The sequence below is a fragment of the Vigna unguiculata genome, chromosome 3, assembly GCF_004118075.2.
Source record: "Vigna unguiculata cultivar IT97K-499-35 chromosome 3, ASM411807v1, whole genome shotgun sequence".
Taxonomy (NCBI): domain Eukaryota; kingdom Viridiplantae; phylum Streptophyta; class Magnoliopsida; order Fabales; family Fabaceae; genus Vigna; species Vigna unguiculata.
The window spans coordinates 8,571,161-8,588,663 of NC_040281.1; the positions used below are offsets into that span (position 1 = coordinate 8,571,161).

The 17,503-nt window shown below is 27.6% G+C and overlaps 1 protein-coding gene across 1 annotated transcript; it reads left to right on the forward strand.

Annotated features, from left to right (window-relative positions):
* The first annotated feature begins 14,434 nt into the window (after positions 1-14,434).
* On the forward strand, positions 14,435-16,832 carry LOC114175274 (tubulin alpha-3 chain). Its single transcript, XM_028060055.1, has 4 exons — positions 14,435-14,707; positions 14,793-15,007; positions 15,081-15,789; positions 16,274-16,832. Exons 1-4 carry the CDS (start codon positions 14,595-14,597, stop codon positions 16,584-16,586), a joined length of 1,350 nt encoding a protein of 449 aa, XP_027915856.1. The 5' UTR covers positions 14,435-14,594; the 3' UTR covers positions 16,587-16,832.
* Positions 16,833-17,503: the final 671 nt, after the last annotated feature.

Below are 17,503 nucleotides of genomic sequence, written 5' to 3' on the forward strand. Positions count from 1 at the left end.
AAAAAAATGAGATGGAAATGAACATAAAAGAAAAAAGGAAAAAAAAAGTACATGTAATTCACAAATAGTAGAAGAAAAAGAAAATAAAACTAAAAATATTATATTTTTTCTAATATTATTTTTTAAGTTTATATATACTCTGTTGGTATAGTTAAATGTAAATTTTTTCGGACATTAGTAGTAACAACTTGAGTATGAAAAGTTCACCAATTATTTAACTCATTTATGTTCTCCTACTCTTATACAATATAAAATTCTTAATTTCACTACAATTATATATGATATTAACGTATTTGAATAAAAAAAATTATAACACATAAATCTTAATATTTTAATTAAAATATTTGCATGCATTGAATATATGTAAGAATGTAGTATGCACTAGATAGTAGTGATTAATAAGGAAGGGTGCACATTGTGCACATGGATAAGAATATGGCTCGTGGGTGCCAACTAAGAATTATGCGATTGATATTGTTTTGTCATCACTCATAAATATGTGTCTCAATCTCAATAATGCTCCCAACTAGTGTGGCAATGCCGGTCGCTTTGATTCATCTATGTCCGTCTCTCAAACTTAGTACTTAGTCTGTTTTGCATAAATGTGGATTGTGGATCGGTTTTTTTTCTTTTTTTAATGTTCTTAGATAAAACTTTTGATGTTTAAGAAATTGAGGAATTTTAATAAATTTACAAAATTAAATAAAATTTTGAAAAATTAAATGATAAATTAATAATTCAATATTTTCATCATATTCATATTTGTATTTTGATATACACGATATATTTTTCAAATTTTATATCTTCAAAAATACATAATACTTATTTTTTTTTCACTTATGAAAAATTTACTTAAATCCCACCACGCTGCCAATCTACTTGTTTCTTTCTATTACTTCTATCCTCCCAACAAATTTTGTTTCGTCTTTATCTCACATACTGTAATCATGAATTAGTGATGAAATTTGGTTGTAGTATTTTTTTATTATTACTATATATTACAACTAATCAATTGTTTAAAATTCACACGGTTAAACATGTTAAGTGTGAAAAACTTATTTAATACGGTAAATTAATTGTCAAGGGGTGATGGGTCTATTTCATAATAATATACAATAGTGCGAGTTTTATTTTATTTTGTTTATACGGGTCGTAGGTCATCTCACTTATTAGACTTTCTGCAAACTAACAGACTCAATATTTTAACTTGTCCTACGTTTTCTTTTAAACCTGCAAATCGATCTGTCGGGCAAAATTCACATTATCATCCCTACTTCCAATATAAGATTTTAATTTCAAACCAAGGTCCATCTAACCCATTTTTAATTTTTTTCTATCTGGGTTAAAAAAAGAAAACACTCTATTTTATGTATAAATTTTGACATTTTATCATCTTTCCACCTTGATAAATTTAGTACATTTGATCTATTTTGAATAAAATAAATTATTATTATTATTATAATATATATATATATATATTAAAAAAAATCTGAATATTGTTATGACTATCTTTATTACTAGACAATGTTATTGATATTTCATAATTATTTTTTTATTATTGTCAACTAATGATGTATTCACTAATAATTGGTATTTTCTATTATATTATTATACTTTATTTATAAATTTAATCAAGTTTAAATTTTTTTATAAATTTTAAAAAAATTAAATGGACCTCTACTAAATAATAGGTGATTAAATTGGTTTCACTAGTTTGTCAATTTTTATTGGTGAATTTTAAACTTGGACTTAGAAAAACTTATTAGGAAATTGTGTTTTGTGGAATGGTGTTATGAGTATGAAAGTGAAGGAATGGGATGGAAAGACGGAGATTATTGAATTTTATGTTTGTATAGACTTTGTGCTTCTAAATGGAAAGTGTGAATCCTAAGGTCCAAACTTGTTTGTCCGGGTAGAGAGTCAAATTGGGTCGTTCCAACTCGAAATTTGAGACAGGTCGTCTTAAGTCAAAGGTCGAGATGGGTCAATCCGGACTAACGGTAAAGATGGTCATCTAAAGGCAAAAGTCGGGACGGGTTGTCCCGATCGAAGGTCAAGATAGCTATCTCGGGTCAAAAGTTGAGATGAGCTAGTCTAGGCTATCCCGTGACGGAGGTCGAGATTGGTCGTCCTAGGTCAAAGGTCGAGGTGGGTAGGCCTATGTCGAAGGTTGTGACTGGTCATTACGTATCAAAGGTTGAAATGGGTCATCCCAAACCAAAGTTAGAGACAGGTCACCCTGAGCCTTCTTAAGCCAAAGGTCAAGACAGATTGTCTCAGGCCGAAGGTCAGTACGATTCATCTCGTGTCAAAGGTTGAGACAAGTCTTCCCAAGTCGAAGGTTGAGTCGGGTTGTTTCGAACCCAAGTTCGAGACATGTCATTTTGATTAGACGTGCCAATGTAGTCCCTAGCCCATGGACCAACCTTGACCCACTATTCATTAAGCCCCTTTTTAGTATGGGTGGCAAATGAGGGGGCCAAACAAAAGTCCCAGCTCCTAAAGCCCTAAAATGAGTTGCCCCTAGTCCATGACATTTTTTTAATAGAAAACTTGTTCACCTTGTACATTTTTTTAATTCCAATCCATATGAGTGAGGGTCAAACCATGTGAAATGGACTATATTGACAATTATAATTTTGAGCCGCTTAAAATATGATGTTTGGACCAAAGAGGATAAAGCAAGCGAGCACGAGTCACGTAATAACTCTCCATATAAAAGTAGTATAGAATGAGTTGATCATTTCAAACATAGTTTTATCTCGTATAATTCATAATTTATGTAAGTAAAAACGTGTGTAAATGCAGCCCATAACTTATATTAATATTTTTTTAATATTATATTATTATAAACAATTGTTTATGTGTTAAACATCACTAAATATATTAATTTATTATTCCATTAGTTTTATATATTTACAAATATAAATATACATTTTGGTTTCATGTTTTATTTTAATATATTTTTCTCATAATATGTTTTCTTAACTTTAAATCTTTATTTTAATAGTGGTATTTGTAGTTTTTTTTTTCTTTATGAGATACATTAATTTGGGATAAAAAAAATTTCCCAATGACTTTGTCCAGTTTTTTCAATTTGTGTAAGGTGACATGTAAGCCTACACTTATTTAATACCATACATAATTACTTACCAATTTTACTTAGTTTATCGAGTTATTTTTGACAAACCAAATACCAAACAGAACAAGATTGATGGATACACATTACCACCCTAATTAAAATATTAAATACTCAAAGAAGAGCAGTTACATCCAATAAATCTTGATTTAGTAGTAAGAGCTTGGTTCCACATATCTTCCATATCTTCTCTAATTGCTTAAGCTTCTTACGTAGTAAAGCTTACCTCATAAAATCACTTACAGTATTATTAACACAAACTTTTTTTATAAGAAGGAACATGTTATGTATTGGTATAGTGCAACACCAAATCTGCCATGCAATTTGACAATATTAGTTCATTGAGGACCATGTCCTAACACAAAGATAGTTATTATTTCAAGTTAAATTGCAACTAGACAACGGAGATCTTCACCAAAATTTTTGGGGGAGTCAAAGTAATATACTTAAAACTTATATATTTAATATTAATGTGACTAATTCAATAAAAATGAATACATAATCTAGTATATCTATAATTATAAAAGAAATTACACATATCAAAATGAATGTTTATCGTTTTTTCATATTTTTGAGCTCATGTAATTGAATCATAATTAAGATTTTTATTTTTCGATGTAAATAACCATATTATCTGCAAAATATTATCTTCCATTTATTAACATGCATTTGATTCAAAAAGTCTTTACAAGCTTTCATTTCATTGTTACGCGATGAGCAACCATATTATCATGTTTTCATCTTCACTGACAGTTTATTTATCAATTTTAAAAAATAAATTTATTCTTTTATTTTTCATCAATATACCTATTTAAAAAATAAGTTTAAGATTAAAAAATAATTTAGCATAATCTAATCAAAAGTTGAGAGACATAATTACTAAAAAAACTATGATAATCAAGTTACAATTAAAAATCGACTATGAAAAATCACATAGTACTTTGCTTCTTCTTTTATATTAATAAAAAATGAATATACAAAAAAGTCATGAGATAAAAAATAATGCTAAATGTTAAACAAATATTTCACTGAGACAAGAGAAAGTTATATTTTTTATTTATTTAAGAATGGAAGAGAAGATATGAAAAAATTAGGACAAAAATGATGAGTTTTTGTCTAACTTTTTTTAGTAACAAAAAAAAGCATGAGAGATGAAAACAATATACGAAAAACTCAAAAGACAATGGAAGAGAAAATAAAAAATATTTTAATGATTTTTTTTATATATTTAATTTTATGTTTTATTATTTATTATTATAGTTTATAAAATAAATAAAAAATACATAATTTAATTTTCATTAATTTTTAATAAATATTATTTAATTTAAAAAATATATATATACAATTTTAAAAAAATTAAAATGTAAAAAATGTAAAAAAAAATTAAAATATTTGGGGGAGGGGGTGTCGTGGCCCCCGCCTGCCCCTTCTAACATCCGCCCCTGCAACTAGGGACGGACCTTCTCTTTGACAAGGAGTCACGACCCTCAATATTTTTTTTATAAACTTTTCAAAAATATATTTTGTTTCGACCTAACCCAAGTCCGTTTGACAGTCATCGTTAGGAACAACCACCATATTTTTTAGGTATTGTCTGCTCTGAAACGTGGAGCTCCGTCACGGTTTTGTCCTTAAAACGTGCCTCATAGGGTGAAACGAACGAGAAAGGAGTATTTAAATTGCACTTGACCTCAACTCCTAAGCGATGTGAGACTGATTGAGTGTACCGGAACATATTTATATATTATTACTTTATTTATATTAATTTAGTTTAAAATAGTTTTTTTTTTTTAAATTTCAAACCCACGTTTTCCCACTCTGTTGTAATTTCTTTTACGTCTTTATATGGTTTTTCTCTCTTTCATACCTCTATCTCTTTCTCTTTTTTTCTTTCTATCTCAATTTTCACCCTCAATCTTTTATCATTTCCAAAATCAAATTGCACCACAACAAAATTGAGAAGTTAAGGAACATGTTGGACCAACCAATTTTTTCTTTTGAGTAAGTTTATTTTTTACCCTTTTTTACTTTTGAAGCAATATGCTTTTCGTGCTTGTATATGACTTTTCTATGCTTTAGGTTTATCTCTATCTATTAGAGATCATAAAATCATATTTTAATTGTTGATCGAACCTAAATAGAGTTATTTTATACTTTGAAGTTATGTAAGGGAAGAACAATATTAGGGATCTACTTTACGGTAAGGGAAGCTAAACATTTAGAAGTTGTTAATTTTTTTAAAATATTGAGTCTTGATTTTGAGATTTAATTTGGGGTATTCATACTTTTAGCTTTCCCTAAAAAGATGAGAGGTGACAAATTTATTATTATTGTTATTATTATTATTATTATTATTATTATTATTATTATTATAGTTAGACACATATCCTAATTTAATTTACTACGGGATGATATTTCTCATTTTTATTTGTTCCGTTTTTATGTATATCTTTATATATAATTATAGATTATTATATTTAACATTAGCCTTAGTATTAACATTGACATTAATGTCTATACCATAAACATTTATATTATTATTACTATTCATAGGGGTGTTATTATTATAAGTTTTTTTTATTATAAAAAATGTTATACTAAATACTTTGCTAAATAGATTTTTAATCTTTTAAAAAATTTATAATTTATACTAATATTATTATTGGTATTTTTAATGGTGAAATAAATATAATAGCAATTATATTATTATTCTAAAAAGATTTTAAATAAAAAAAAGTGTGTACACACACGAGTCACATACTATTATAATTATTTCGTAAAATTAATTAATTGAACTATATTCTAATATTAATTTTATTTATTATATTTAAAACTGAAATTATTATTGCAATTACTATTTCATTACTTTAATAACAACATTTACATTTATATAACCTAATTTTCATGATATTTCTTTACCTAATATTTTTACTACTTTATTTTAATAAACAAAATAAAATAATACATGTGCGTACGCATAGGTCACTCTACTAGTTAACTATAATAATTATAACCACAAAGTGTACATTTATCACCTCTCCATCCCTCTTACCATCTCTCTTTACACAGGACAAATCAACCAATATTTTGCATATATATATATATATATATATATATATATATATATATATATATATATATTTCATGAAAAATATTTTATATTTCTAACTCTGCATCAGTAAAGTGGATCTACTGTTTAAGGAGTATGGAGAACAAGACATAGAGGGTGAGCACCGTGTTCTTTTTAGAGTGATTGTTAAAAAAATTCATCTCACTACTATTGAAGAGGTTAGAAGGTAATGAATAAGAAATTACCACTTTCTCCTTATTATTTGTATGTTTCATTTTTTAATTTGTACATATATTTATCTTTTAATCTTAAACTATTTTCTTAATAAATTTTGTTTTCAAATATTTGTTCATTATTTAATGAAATAATTAAAAATAATAATTTTAATTTATTCTAGTATTTAAATTTTGATATGTCTTTTTTGTGTGTTATGTGAAAATATTATTTATTTTAAAAATTTTAGGTAATTTAGTTTATTATTATTTATCAATTTTAATTTTTAACAAATAAAAATATGTAATTTTAGTTTTAATTTATTAATAAAATTAAATAAAAAATTTGTTATTAATAAACATCTAAAAATCTAAAAGTTAAGAATATATAAACAATATATAATTCTATAAAATTTGAAAAAAGAAAACAAATTTACTAAAATTTTACCTATATTATTAACAAATACAATAAAATTAAAAAATATGTTCATATCAAATAAACTAGAAATTTTATACTTCAAAAACTACTATTAAAAAAATATAAAACATAAATAAATTATTTCCCATGTAAATATTAAATTGGTAAATGTCAAATTTAATTTCATATCAAATCAATTTTATTATTCATTTTTTATAAATATGTTTCTAATTATTTTAGAAAATCAATATAAATTAAATAAATTATTCTAAATCATTTATATAGTATTTTATGTTATTTTTAACATTAAGGATATTTTGATAATATTCTTTTTTTATCTATTAAAAGGTTTTTTTAATATGTTACGCCACTCAATTCAATCACAAATCTTCAAGGACTTCACTCTCTAATTCACTCTAAAATCACATCCTAATCTCTTCAAAAGAACAACATCAATTTCACCTTTTAATCCTTCTGATCTCTTCCTCTCCCTTTCCCTCTAATCAATCCTCTAAAAAGAACACATATGAAAAGTCGAGTATTGTAATAGAAAATCCAAATTTCTTTTTAAATTTATAATTTCTTTAGCCATTAAATTATTGTTCCTTTATATAAATGAAAGCATAAATTTAATGGTTTTTTTTAATATCAAATCATTTACATTGAGTATTGAGTATGTCTAAGAAGTGAATTTACAAACAAATAATGAAATCAGGTAAGTTCATTACAATTCATGTTGCATGTCATCTCATATGAATGAGCTCAAATCATAACCGATTTAAACACCATTCATTCAACTATACAATATCAACATAAACATCCGAAAACAAGTCCAAACAACACATGATGAGTAAAACTTAACATACATCCAATTAGTCTCTACACTTAAAATTCATTGAAAATTAACTATCCAAATTTCATCAACACATACTACATTTCTCAAATCAAATAAAGTGGTCACCTCATCACCACAATACATATCCTTTCGTTATTTATACCATGTACAAAATAAACCATTAATCTCATCCATCAATTATCGAATTCAATTATATATACAACGATATTTTTAATTGTTATCATGTTAGATAACTACATCACTCTTTAAGGTTCTATCAAAACATAAATAACTTTCTTACATGCAATGTTTATCCTATAAGCAGGTTTCAAAAATACAAGTATAAAACTACTCACAATATAAGAATTTAAAACAATGTATCCAAATATAAGAAAATTGTAATATATAGTCAAACTAGTCGAGAAATACAATTATCTCAACTGATTCATTGAAATCGATGATAAAATCATACTATAAATAAGGAAAGAATGAATCTTTATAAAATAAATAGAAATATACTCTATTTGAAATTTTGATTAAACATAATTGCTCTTTAACTCCTCACTTAATGTGAATATGCGATTAAATTATAAAAGAGATGAAAATTAGAGACGAAATGTTAGAGAAAAAGAAGAAAAGAAAAAGTTTGTTTTTCTAGTGAGAGAGAAAGCGTGAGAACTTTTTTTTGGTATGTATGCAGGGGTTACAAACCCAACATTAATTAACGGGCCGTTTGTTGTTATGGGTTACACATTTAAGTGATTTTGACAAAAATATTTAGGCTTCAAAATTATATATATAAAATCATACAAAACACTCTTTTGTTAGTGTAATTTGTAACTTTGATGTTTTTTGGAAAAAGAAGATGCAATTTAATTGTTTGAATTTTATAATTATGCACTTGATTAAATTTTGGAATATTTTGATTGGTTTAGTTTTTGAATTAGTTAAATAATGTATTGATAATATGAAAAAATATTAGGAGAAGAGAAGAGAAGTGAAGAGTGTGGTGTGTTGTTATTTTGTTTGGTTGTCTGCTAATAATTGTGGGAAGTGGGTGGCAGCACATGGCCCTCTGCTCCACCAATTCATTCATCCATATAATATACAGACAAATTCCTGATATTTTATTTCTTCATTCTTTTTATCAATAAACTTAATTACCACATTATTTCTTCCTAATGTTTCAGTTCATAAATTTAAATATTATTATATTTATTTTATTATTATTATTGTTGTTTACAATTTTTATTATTTTTTATTATTATATATTTCATTAATATTTATTATTATTGATTTATTTCATTATTGTTATTTGATTTACTATAGTTTACTTGGTTTTAATCGGTTAAACTTATTAATTTAATAATTATGAAATTGATTTTTAATATAAATTATTATAAAAGTTAAAAAAAACATACTTTCCTCTCAATTTTCGTATATGAGAGAATAAAATTAAACAAAGAATTTTGTCTTGCTTTTCGTAATTTTTTTTTGTCTCAATTTTCTAATTTTCTTTTTATTTATGCGCTTGTAAAGTTTCCATCACCGAAATAAACGCACAATACATTGTTGATATTTTATTATTGTTTTTTTTATTCTTAACATTAATTATAATTAACTTAACTCTAACAAAAATTAAGATGGTAAAATCATTTATTTATGATTTCTAATATATTATTATTATTATTATTAGTAATTTCTATGATTTTTAACATTTTTATTTTTAATGATTAACTATGTTTTTATAAAAATAATTACTTATGCGGTTATCATTTATTTTTAACGTATATCAAAGAATAATCTTATCTTCAAATATAAAAAATAAAAAATCAGTTAAATCTATATCTCTCTCACTTACTCTCTCTCCCTCTCTCTCTTTTTCAATTTGATATATAATATTTTTTAATTATTTTTTAATCCTTTAGACATAAGTAGTTAATAAACTAAAAATAAAAAAAAAGTATAATAAAATAATAAGGAAAATGCAAAGTATTTTACAGGAATAAATATGGTTTTAATTTTTTTATGAACCTTAGATATATTTTGGTTTCCACATTTAACAAATAATGGAAATAATTAATTTCTTTAATTTAATTACGTTAAAATTTGAATATTAATTATTTGTAATTCATTTTTAAAATTTAGAATAAAATATATCAAAATTTAAAAAATAGATTAATTTTAACTTTAAAATTAAAATTTGAAACTAAAAATATATTTAATTTTATTGACACGTGCATGACTTAATTAATTAAGTAATGTGTCTATTAATTTCTAAGACTGAATATTTACATATAATTTATTCTTATCTTTGTTTGCAGTTTCCATAGTTATAAACAGTTAGTCTTTTAGTACATTTTAAAAAGGACAATAATTTTTTGTTTGTAAATTGATATTTAAAGAATTATATGTATTTATTGTTTTGTACATAAAAAAATACTTAGTCATGAATTATATTTAATATATTTATATTTTTGAATTAATTAAATATTATAATATTAATTTTAAAAAATGAAAAACACATCAACGATTTTGTTATTTTTGTCTTAAAAAAAAACTATTCTTTGTTATATAATAAACAGTTATATTCCAATCAGTCTAACTTGTAATTGTAGATCAAAATACTATTTTAAATATAATGTTTAAAAGCATACTGTTAACTTTAAAACGTAAGAATATTCATATAAAAAATAATAACCGCTATTGGTAATATATTTAAAACTAAAAACAAATTGTGTAAGTATGTTATTTAAATAAAATAATAAAGGAGTCCAACAAGTTACTCTACATTTATAACGACTAATTTGAATGACTACTGTGACTAACGATATATTTAAGATTAAATATGTTTTTTTTCTTTAATTTTTAGTAAATTTTAGAATTAATTTATTTCAAAATTTTAGATTAATTTAGTTTTTTATTTTTGAAATACGTAAATTTAGTCTTTTTAATCAAATTTTGTTAGGTTTATTTGATATTTTGTACGCATTTTAGGATTGTATTTGAGTTATTTATACTGTTTGACATATTTTTATGTTAAGTTAAATACTATTATGAAATACGTTTGAAATGTTAAATAAATTTAATAAATTTTAATTAAATGACTAAATTCAGGTATTTTGAGAAATGAAGAACTAAATTGTCTAAAGTTTTGAAAATGACTAATTTTAAAATTCATATTAATTTAACTCATATTTAAATAATAAATAGCTTATTAATTACCAATTTGAGTAATAATCAATTTAAGTATAACTATTTCGTTACATAGTTTCGTGTACCTTTGTCTAATTAACTTATACTACGTCTTACATTATCTGACAATTATTTTCTCTCTTTTCAAAATATATAAGATGATTTTCAATTCAAACTTCTGTTCAATTCGTCTTTGACGCATTTCAAATTTGCTATAACAACAATTTTTGACTTTTGTGCATTTTGCATTATAGTCAATCAACATTAACAGAAAATCATGTTGCATTTCCCTTTTTCTTTTGTACCTTTTTTTTTTCTTTCAATTCGTAGTAAGTAAACCTCGTTGAAATTATAACCTATTGGGATGTCAAAGATTAGAAGAGTGCAGGTGTTTCTTTAAGAAATTTGTTTAGACATTTTGGTTATTTTACTAGCCCTTTTTTAAGCGAAATTTTTTATTATTTTGGATTTTATTTCAACCATTTTTATGTATAGTTTAACTTAAATAATTTAATTATTTTTTTTAAATATCTTATACGAGTGTCTTATAATATCATTTTTGGTGTTGTTGTTATCAATAACATCATATTTAAAAAATATCATGATACTCGTTGTGACTTTCTTAACTCCTTAGTAACACTTTATATTCCTTTTTAGTTTGTCCTACAACTTTTTATTAAGAATTATTAATAGTGTGGTAATTCTTTTATGAAAATATCCATAAACAAAGCCTTCGTTGATACTATTTAGCAATGACATGGCATACAAAATATATTGCCATTTCATGCTCTCTCTTTTTCTATCACTTTAATACTCATCATTAGTATCCACTAATGTTTTGTGATCCATGGTAGGTTTAGTCCGTGTTGATTAAAATGAAAAGTTAACACGAAATGATGCATATGAAAACAATTTTAATTTAGGTTATTATGGAACTTTGATAACATTGGAATGTTCGAACATTTAGAATAACTTAAAGTGAACAAAAATTGCATAAAACTAAAAAGATTAAATATAGTGTGTATATATGAACTTTGACGTGAAATTTAATTTGTTTTTGTTTAAAATTTCAATATATTTTCATCCACAAACTCTAAAAGAAACATATATAGTCATTTTAACTAAATTATTATTTTTATGTGTCCACACATATTTTAGCTAATATTAAAATTGTAACATGTCACATATTGTAAACAACTCAAATGCTAACATGAAACGCATTTGACACAACTAACAAAATTTAAAATAATTAGCTTAAAAGCATGATATCCAATCATTTTTAAAGTTTGAAGATTCAAAATATATTAAACTTTCGGAATTAGACAACTAAGGAAAAAGTTGCATTAAATTATCTTGAATCCATTGAATAGAAAAAAAAAATTAAGAACTAGTTAAATATTTTAGAAAATGTAAGCAAACAAAGTATATTGAAAACATTGATCAATTGTAATTGACTTTGAAACTAATTCTATTATAAAAAATTGATTGTAAAGTAAGATTTACACCAATGTGAAATCATCTTATTTGTAATTAATTTGAGATTTTCAACACGCAATATCATATTGATATATAGACATTTTGAGTGTGAAATCATCACTAATAATAGACCCAACAAATAAAAAATCTTACTAAGATAAACATGTTTAAGGAATACACATGTTGTGAATAAGACTCAACATTGATTGTAGTTCGATAGTGATCCAATAGACAATAACATAGTAGGCCTAACAAACGATAGATATTGTTAGGATAAACTTTGGATGATTTTCGTATTGGACTTTAACTCTAATTCAATCTTACCAAATTAATTTATAAAGCGAAATTTTTACTATACTTATATCCTATAAAATATTTTATCCCTGACTGGTGTAAAATTTTTCACCATCAGAAAAACTTTCTTTGTATTGTATTGATTTGTTTGCTTTTGAATACTTTAAGTTGCACACAACAATTGTTTTTACCATTAAAATAATTTTTAAACACTCCTAATAATAATAATCCATGCTTAAATAAGTTATCATAATAAATAAATGTATGTTTAGAATATAAGTATTAAAATGAGTGATATTTATTTGTTCTAATTAAGTAGTATTTAATATTTTATTTTGAAATTTTAGCTATTATACATTTTGGTTGTGAATAATACTGACAAAATGGGTACTATTTTAATATTGATTTTATAATAATATTTTTTTTACTTATTTAAAAATTATTCATTAATGTTTGATATCAAATTTTATTACCATCAAATATCGACATAAATTTACTTTTAGAAACAAATACATATATAACCAAATTAGCACGCCTATTTTTGACGTGATCCCTACTTTTAACCACTACATAAAACGACCTTACATGACCTATCAATTATTTAATATAAATTCAAATCACAATATACGTATATAATACTTTAAAATTATTTGTAAATAAATTCATTATCAGACATTATTATAAATTTTACAGTTCGTCATTTTAAAATTACTTCACTGGTTAACTATAATAAAAAAAAAATATTGGTTATTCACACTCTTTTCCCTCACTGATAACAATAAACTGAAGTTAAGATATTCTGTCCAACCTTATCCCTCGTTCAACCTATTTGGTTCCTCCTCTTCTCCTTTTCTTTACTCACATTATTAGATTTATACACTATTATTTTCGATTAAGTAAATTAATCATACATATTTTACTTGAAACTTTAAAAAATGACAATTTAATTTCGAATTGTTTGTCATTCCGACATTGTACTTATGCAATTACTTATCTACAATTCAAAATAAAGAAAAATAATTAATATTATTCTATAAATAAAATAAATCATCTTCTTTTTTAGAGTTGTTAAAATGGATTGGAACTTGCGAGTCAACCGACTCACCACGGTTTGGGCCGGGTTGGGTTGAAATTTTCTTACAAATTTCAATATGGTTGATTTTTGACCCGACTCACCCGGGTTGAACCCGTGGTGAGCCGGATTGGCTCGTTAACCCGTAAATAAATTGTCACACAAGTATTTTTTGTTAAATTGGAGTTTGTATTTGAGTCATGTTAGGTTTTTTTTTAATCAACCATAGATAATTTGTATTTTTGTGATTTTTGATTTGTATGTGGATTGTATTAAAGTTTATTTAGATTTTAATTAGAATTATAATATAGTTTTGACTAAAAAAAAAAATTGTATTTTTTTAGTAACATGAATTCGTGAACCAACCCGTTTAACCTATCACCCATAGTAGTCAGATTGAAAGTTTTTTAATTTACTAGTAAGTGAACCAGATTAAATTAATTCACTAAATAATAAACCCATAATAAATCGAGTTAGATTGGACCGGGATGTATACAAATTTTGATGAAATGTTTCCATGTTACCTGGAGTCAACTTAGTGTGTAGTAAAAAGGGTAAATTGAAACGAAAAAAGTTTAATAATTAGGCAAAATTAAAATTTAATAGCAAAAGTGAAATTTAGAAAAAAAGAGGGAAAAAATTTTGTTGGGACAGAGCATGTACAGTGATGTATGAGATGCGGAAAGGATGGGATGCGAGGTTAGTGGGGTCGGATAGGCTGGCGCCAAACGGAGTGTGAAGAGGCCCGGATTCTAAACGTTTATCAAATCCCATTTTTAAGGGTCATATTTGTAAACACAGACACACACAAGCTTTCCTCAAATCTCAAATCCCTAACCCTCGTTTTCTTCTTTCTCCCCTTTCTTCCGCTCCGAATCTCAAAATGAGAGAAATCATCAGCATTCACATCGGTCAGGCCGGGATCCAGGTCGGAAACTCCTGCTGGGAACTCTACTGTCTCGAACATGGCATTCAGCCCGATGGCATGATGCCAAGGTTTTTCTCTTCTCTCTCTCTCTCTCTCTCTCTTCTTCTCTTCATTTCGCGCATTCTAACAATTTTCCGGTTTATGCCATCGCAGTGACTCCTCCTTCGGAGTCGCACACGACGCCTTCAACACCTTCTTCAGCGAAACCGGATCCGGCAAGCATGTCCCGCGCGCTGTCTTTGTCGATCTTGAACCCACTGTCATCGACGAAGTCCGATGCGGACCATACCGCCAACTCTTCCACCCTGAACAACTCATCTCCGGCAAGGAAGACGCCGCCAACAACTTCGCCAGAGGCCACTACACCGGTATCCATCTCTCACTCTCTCTCACACTCTCACTCACTTAATCCAACCTAATTTTCGATTTCCCCCCTTCCAGTTGGCAAAGAGATCGTAGATCTGTGCCTCGACCGTGTCCGCAAGCTCGCCGACAACTGTACCGGTCTCCAGGGATTCCTCGTCTTCAATGCCGTCGGCGGAGGAACCGGTTCCGGTCTTGGATCCCTCCTGTTGGAGCGTCTCTCCGTGGATTACGGCAAAAAGTCTAAACTAGGGTTCACCATTTACCCTTCCCCTCAGGTTTCAACCGCCGTTGTTGAACCCTACAACAGCGTCCTCTCCACCCACTCTCTCCTGGAGCACACCGACGTTGCTGTCCTGTTGGACAATGAAGCCATCTATGACATCTGCAGGAGATCCCTCGACATCGAGAGACCTACCTACACCAACTTGAACCGTCTCATCTCTCAGATCATTTCTTCCTTGACCACCTCCCTCAGGTTCGATGGTGCCATCAATGTCGACATCACTGAGTTCCAGACCAATCTTGTGCCTTACCCTCGCATCCATTTCATGCTCTCGTCTTATGCCCCGGTTATCTCTGCTGCCAAGGCCTACCATGAGCAATTGTCTGTGCCCGAGATCACCAATGCCGTGTTTGAGCCTGCCAGCATGATGGCCAAGTGTGATCCCAGACACGGGAAGTACATGGCTTGCTGCTTGATGTACCGTGGTGATGTTGTTCCCAAGGATGTCAACGCTGCTGTTGCCACCATTAAGACTAAGAGGACTGTGCAGTTTGTCGATTGGTATAATTTCTTTCAATCTGGTTATATTTATTTACTCACCAATGTTCACTGGATGCGTTTTTGAAAAACTGTCTGAGATTTTGTAAATCAAGTTTTTGTTCTTGATCTGAGAAAAACCGCATTTTGGTGTGAAACCAGACACCGTAAGTTTATGTCTGCTTTCGCATTGAGTGATCTGAAATCATGTTAAGATATTTGTTAGCATAATTGTGGATAAATGTTCCCATGTTTTATTTGATTTTGTTTTACAGTTTTGTAGTGATTCTGGATGCAAAATTGAATATAAATTGAAGCAACTTTTTATGGTTTTTTACTTTGGATCAGTAGTTTTATGACACGGGATTTGGTTGTTTTTTAATCAGTTACTTGCATTTAGAATTAAAGTACTGAAACATGTATCATTTTACTTCACAATCATGTCCATCTAAATACACAGTAAGTTGGTATATGAAATTGATGTTTGCTGTTGTTGTTGTTGTGATAGGTGTCCTACTGGATTCAAGTGTGGTATCAACTACCAACCTCCTTCTGTTGTTCCTGGTGGTGACCTTGCTAAGGTGCAGCGCGCTGTATGCATGATCAGCAACAACACTGCGGTTGCTGAGGTGTTCTCTCGCATTGATCACAAGTTTGATCTGATGTACGCGAAGAGGGCCTTTGTGCACTGGTATGTTGGTGAGGGTATGGAGGAAGGTGAGTTCTCTGAGGCTCGTGAGGATCTGGCTGCTCTTGAGAAGGACTATGAGGAGGTTGGGGCTGAAGGAGCGGATGATGACGAGGAACCGGAGGATTATTGATAATTTAAGGTGTTACGACTGTAATTGTTTCGAGTAAAAGGGTATATGCTTCGTTACATTGCCCTGCACCCGTACTGTTCGTTCTTTTTTGTTTTTATTCCTGTGTGATATAGTTCATTCAAACTGTGAAGTGGTCGATCGTCATTGCGCTTCTATTTGGTGATTTAGGATTCTGTTGTTTGAGACATCAATCATGTATTCAGATCTGCCATGTCAAAATTTGATTTCTTATGTTTCTGCTCGCTATTTTTATCTGATTTCAGTATTGGTAACATAATCTAAATCAGGCTGAACATATCCGTCAAATATGTTTCGCAACCGGCTTCCTTCTGGAAATCATGTGACTAAATTGCAGGTTCCTGCGCGGTTGTTCGAAAGTTTTAATAGTCAGAGTCTGGTTGGGTTAAGTTTGGTGCCAGTGCCAAAACCTCTCGAGAATTGTGAATAAAATAATAAAACTACTGAGACCATGGCATATGGAAAAAGGACATTTCCAAAATCTAGGAAGTATGAATTCGGATATTTCAGATCACAAGTTCTGATTGTGGTATTTTGGGAACTAGGGTGTTCCGAACAAACTTGAAACGCCAGAATTGGGATGTACGAAGTTGTGGTTGGTTTGATCTAATACGGAACAACGCTTTGAAAAATGAACCTGAGTTTAGAATTGATAATACTCTGTCCGGGGATGGTAAATTTGGTGGAAATTTTATATATATATATATATATATATATATATATATATATATATATATATATATTAAAGTCTTTTTTATCGATTAGGAAATGATGACCTAGTATATGATAATATAATCATTTTTTTATGTTTACTGTCCTATGTTAAAAGTAAGATACAAGGAAATGGCATTTACACTCATCTAATAGGAGGAATTACATTAAGTTATTGGGTTTTTAAG

Coding starts and splice junctions, on each gene's coding strand:
- LOC114175274 (XM_028060055.1), top strand. CDS start 14,595: ATGAGAGAAATCATCAGCATTCACATCGGTCAGGCCGGGATCCAGGTC. Junction 15,008..15,080: donor CGCCAGAGGCCACTACACCG/GTATCCATCTCT, acceptor CCCCCCTTCCAG/TTGGCAAAGAGATCGTAGAT. Junction 15,790..16,273: donor ACTGTGCAGTTTGTCGATTG/GTATAATTTCTT, acceptor TTGTTGTGATAG/GTGTCCTACTGGATTCAAGT.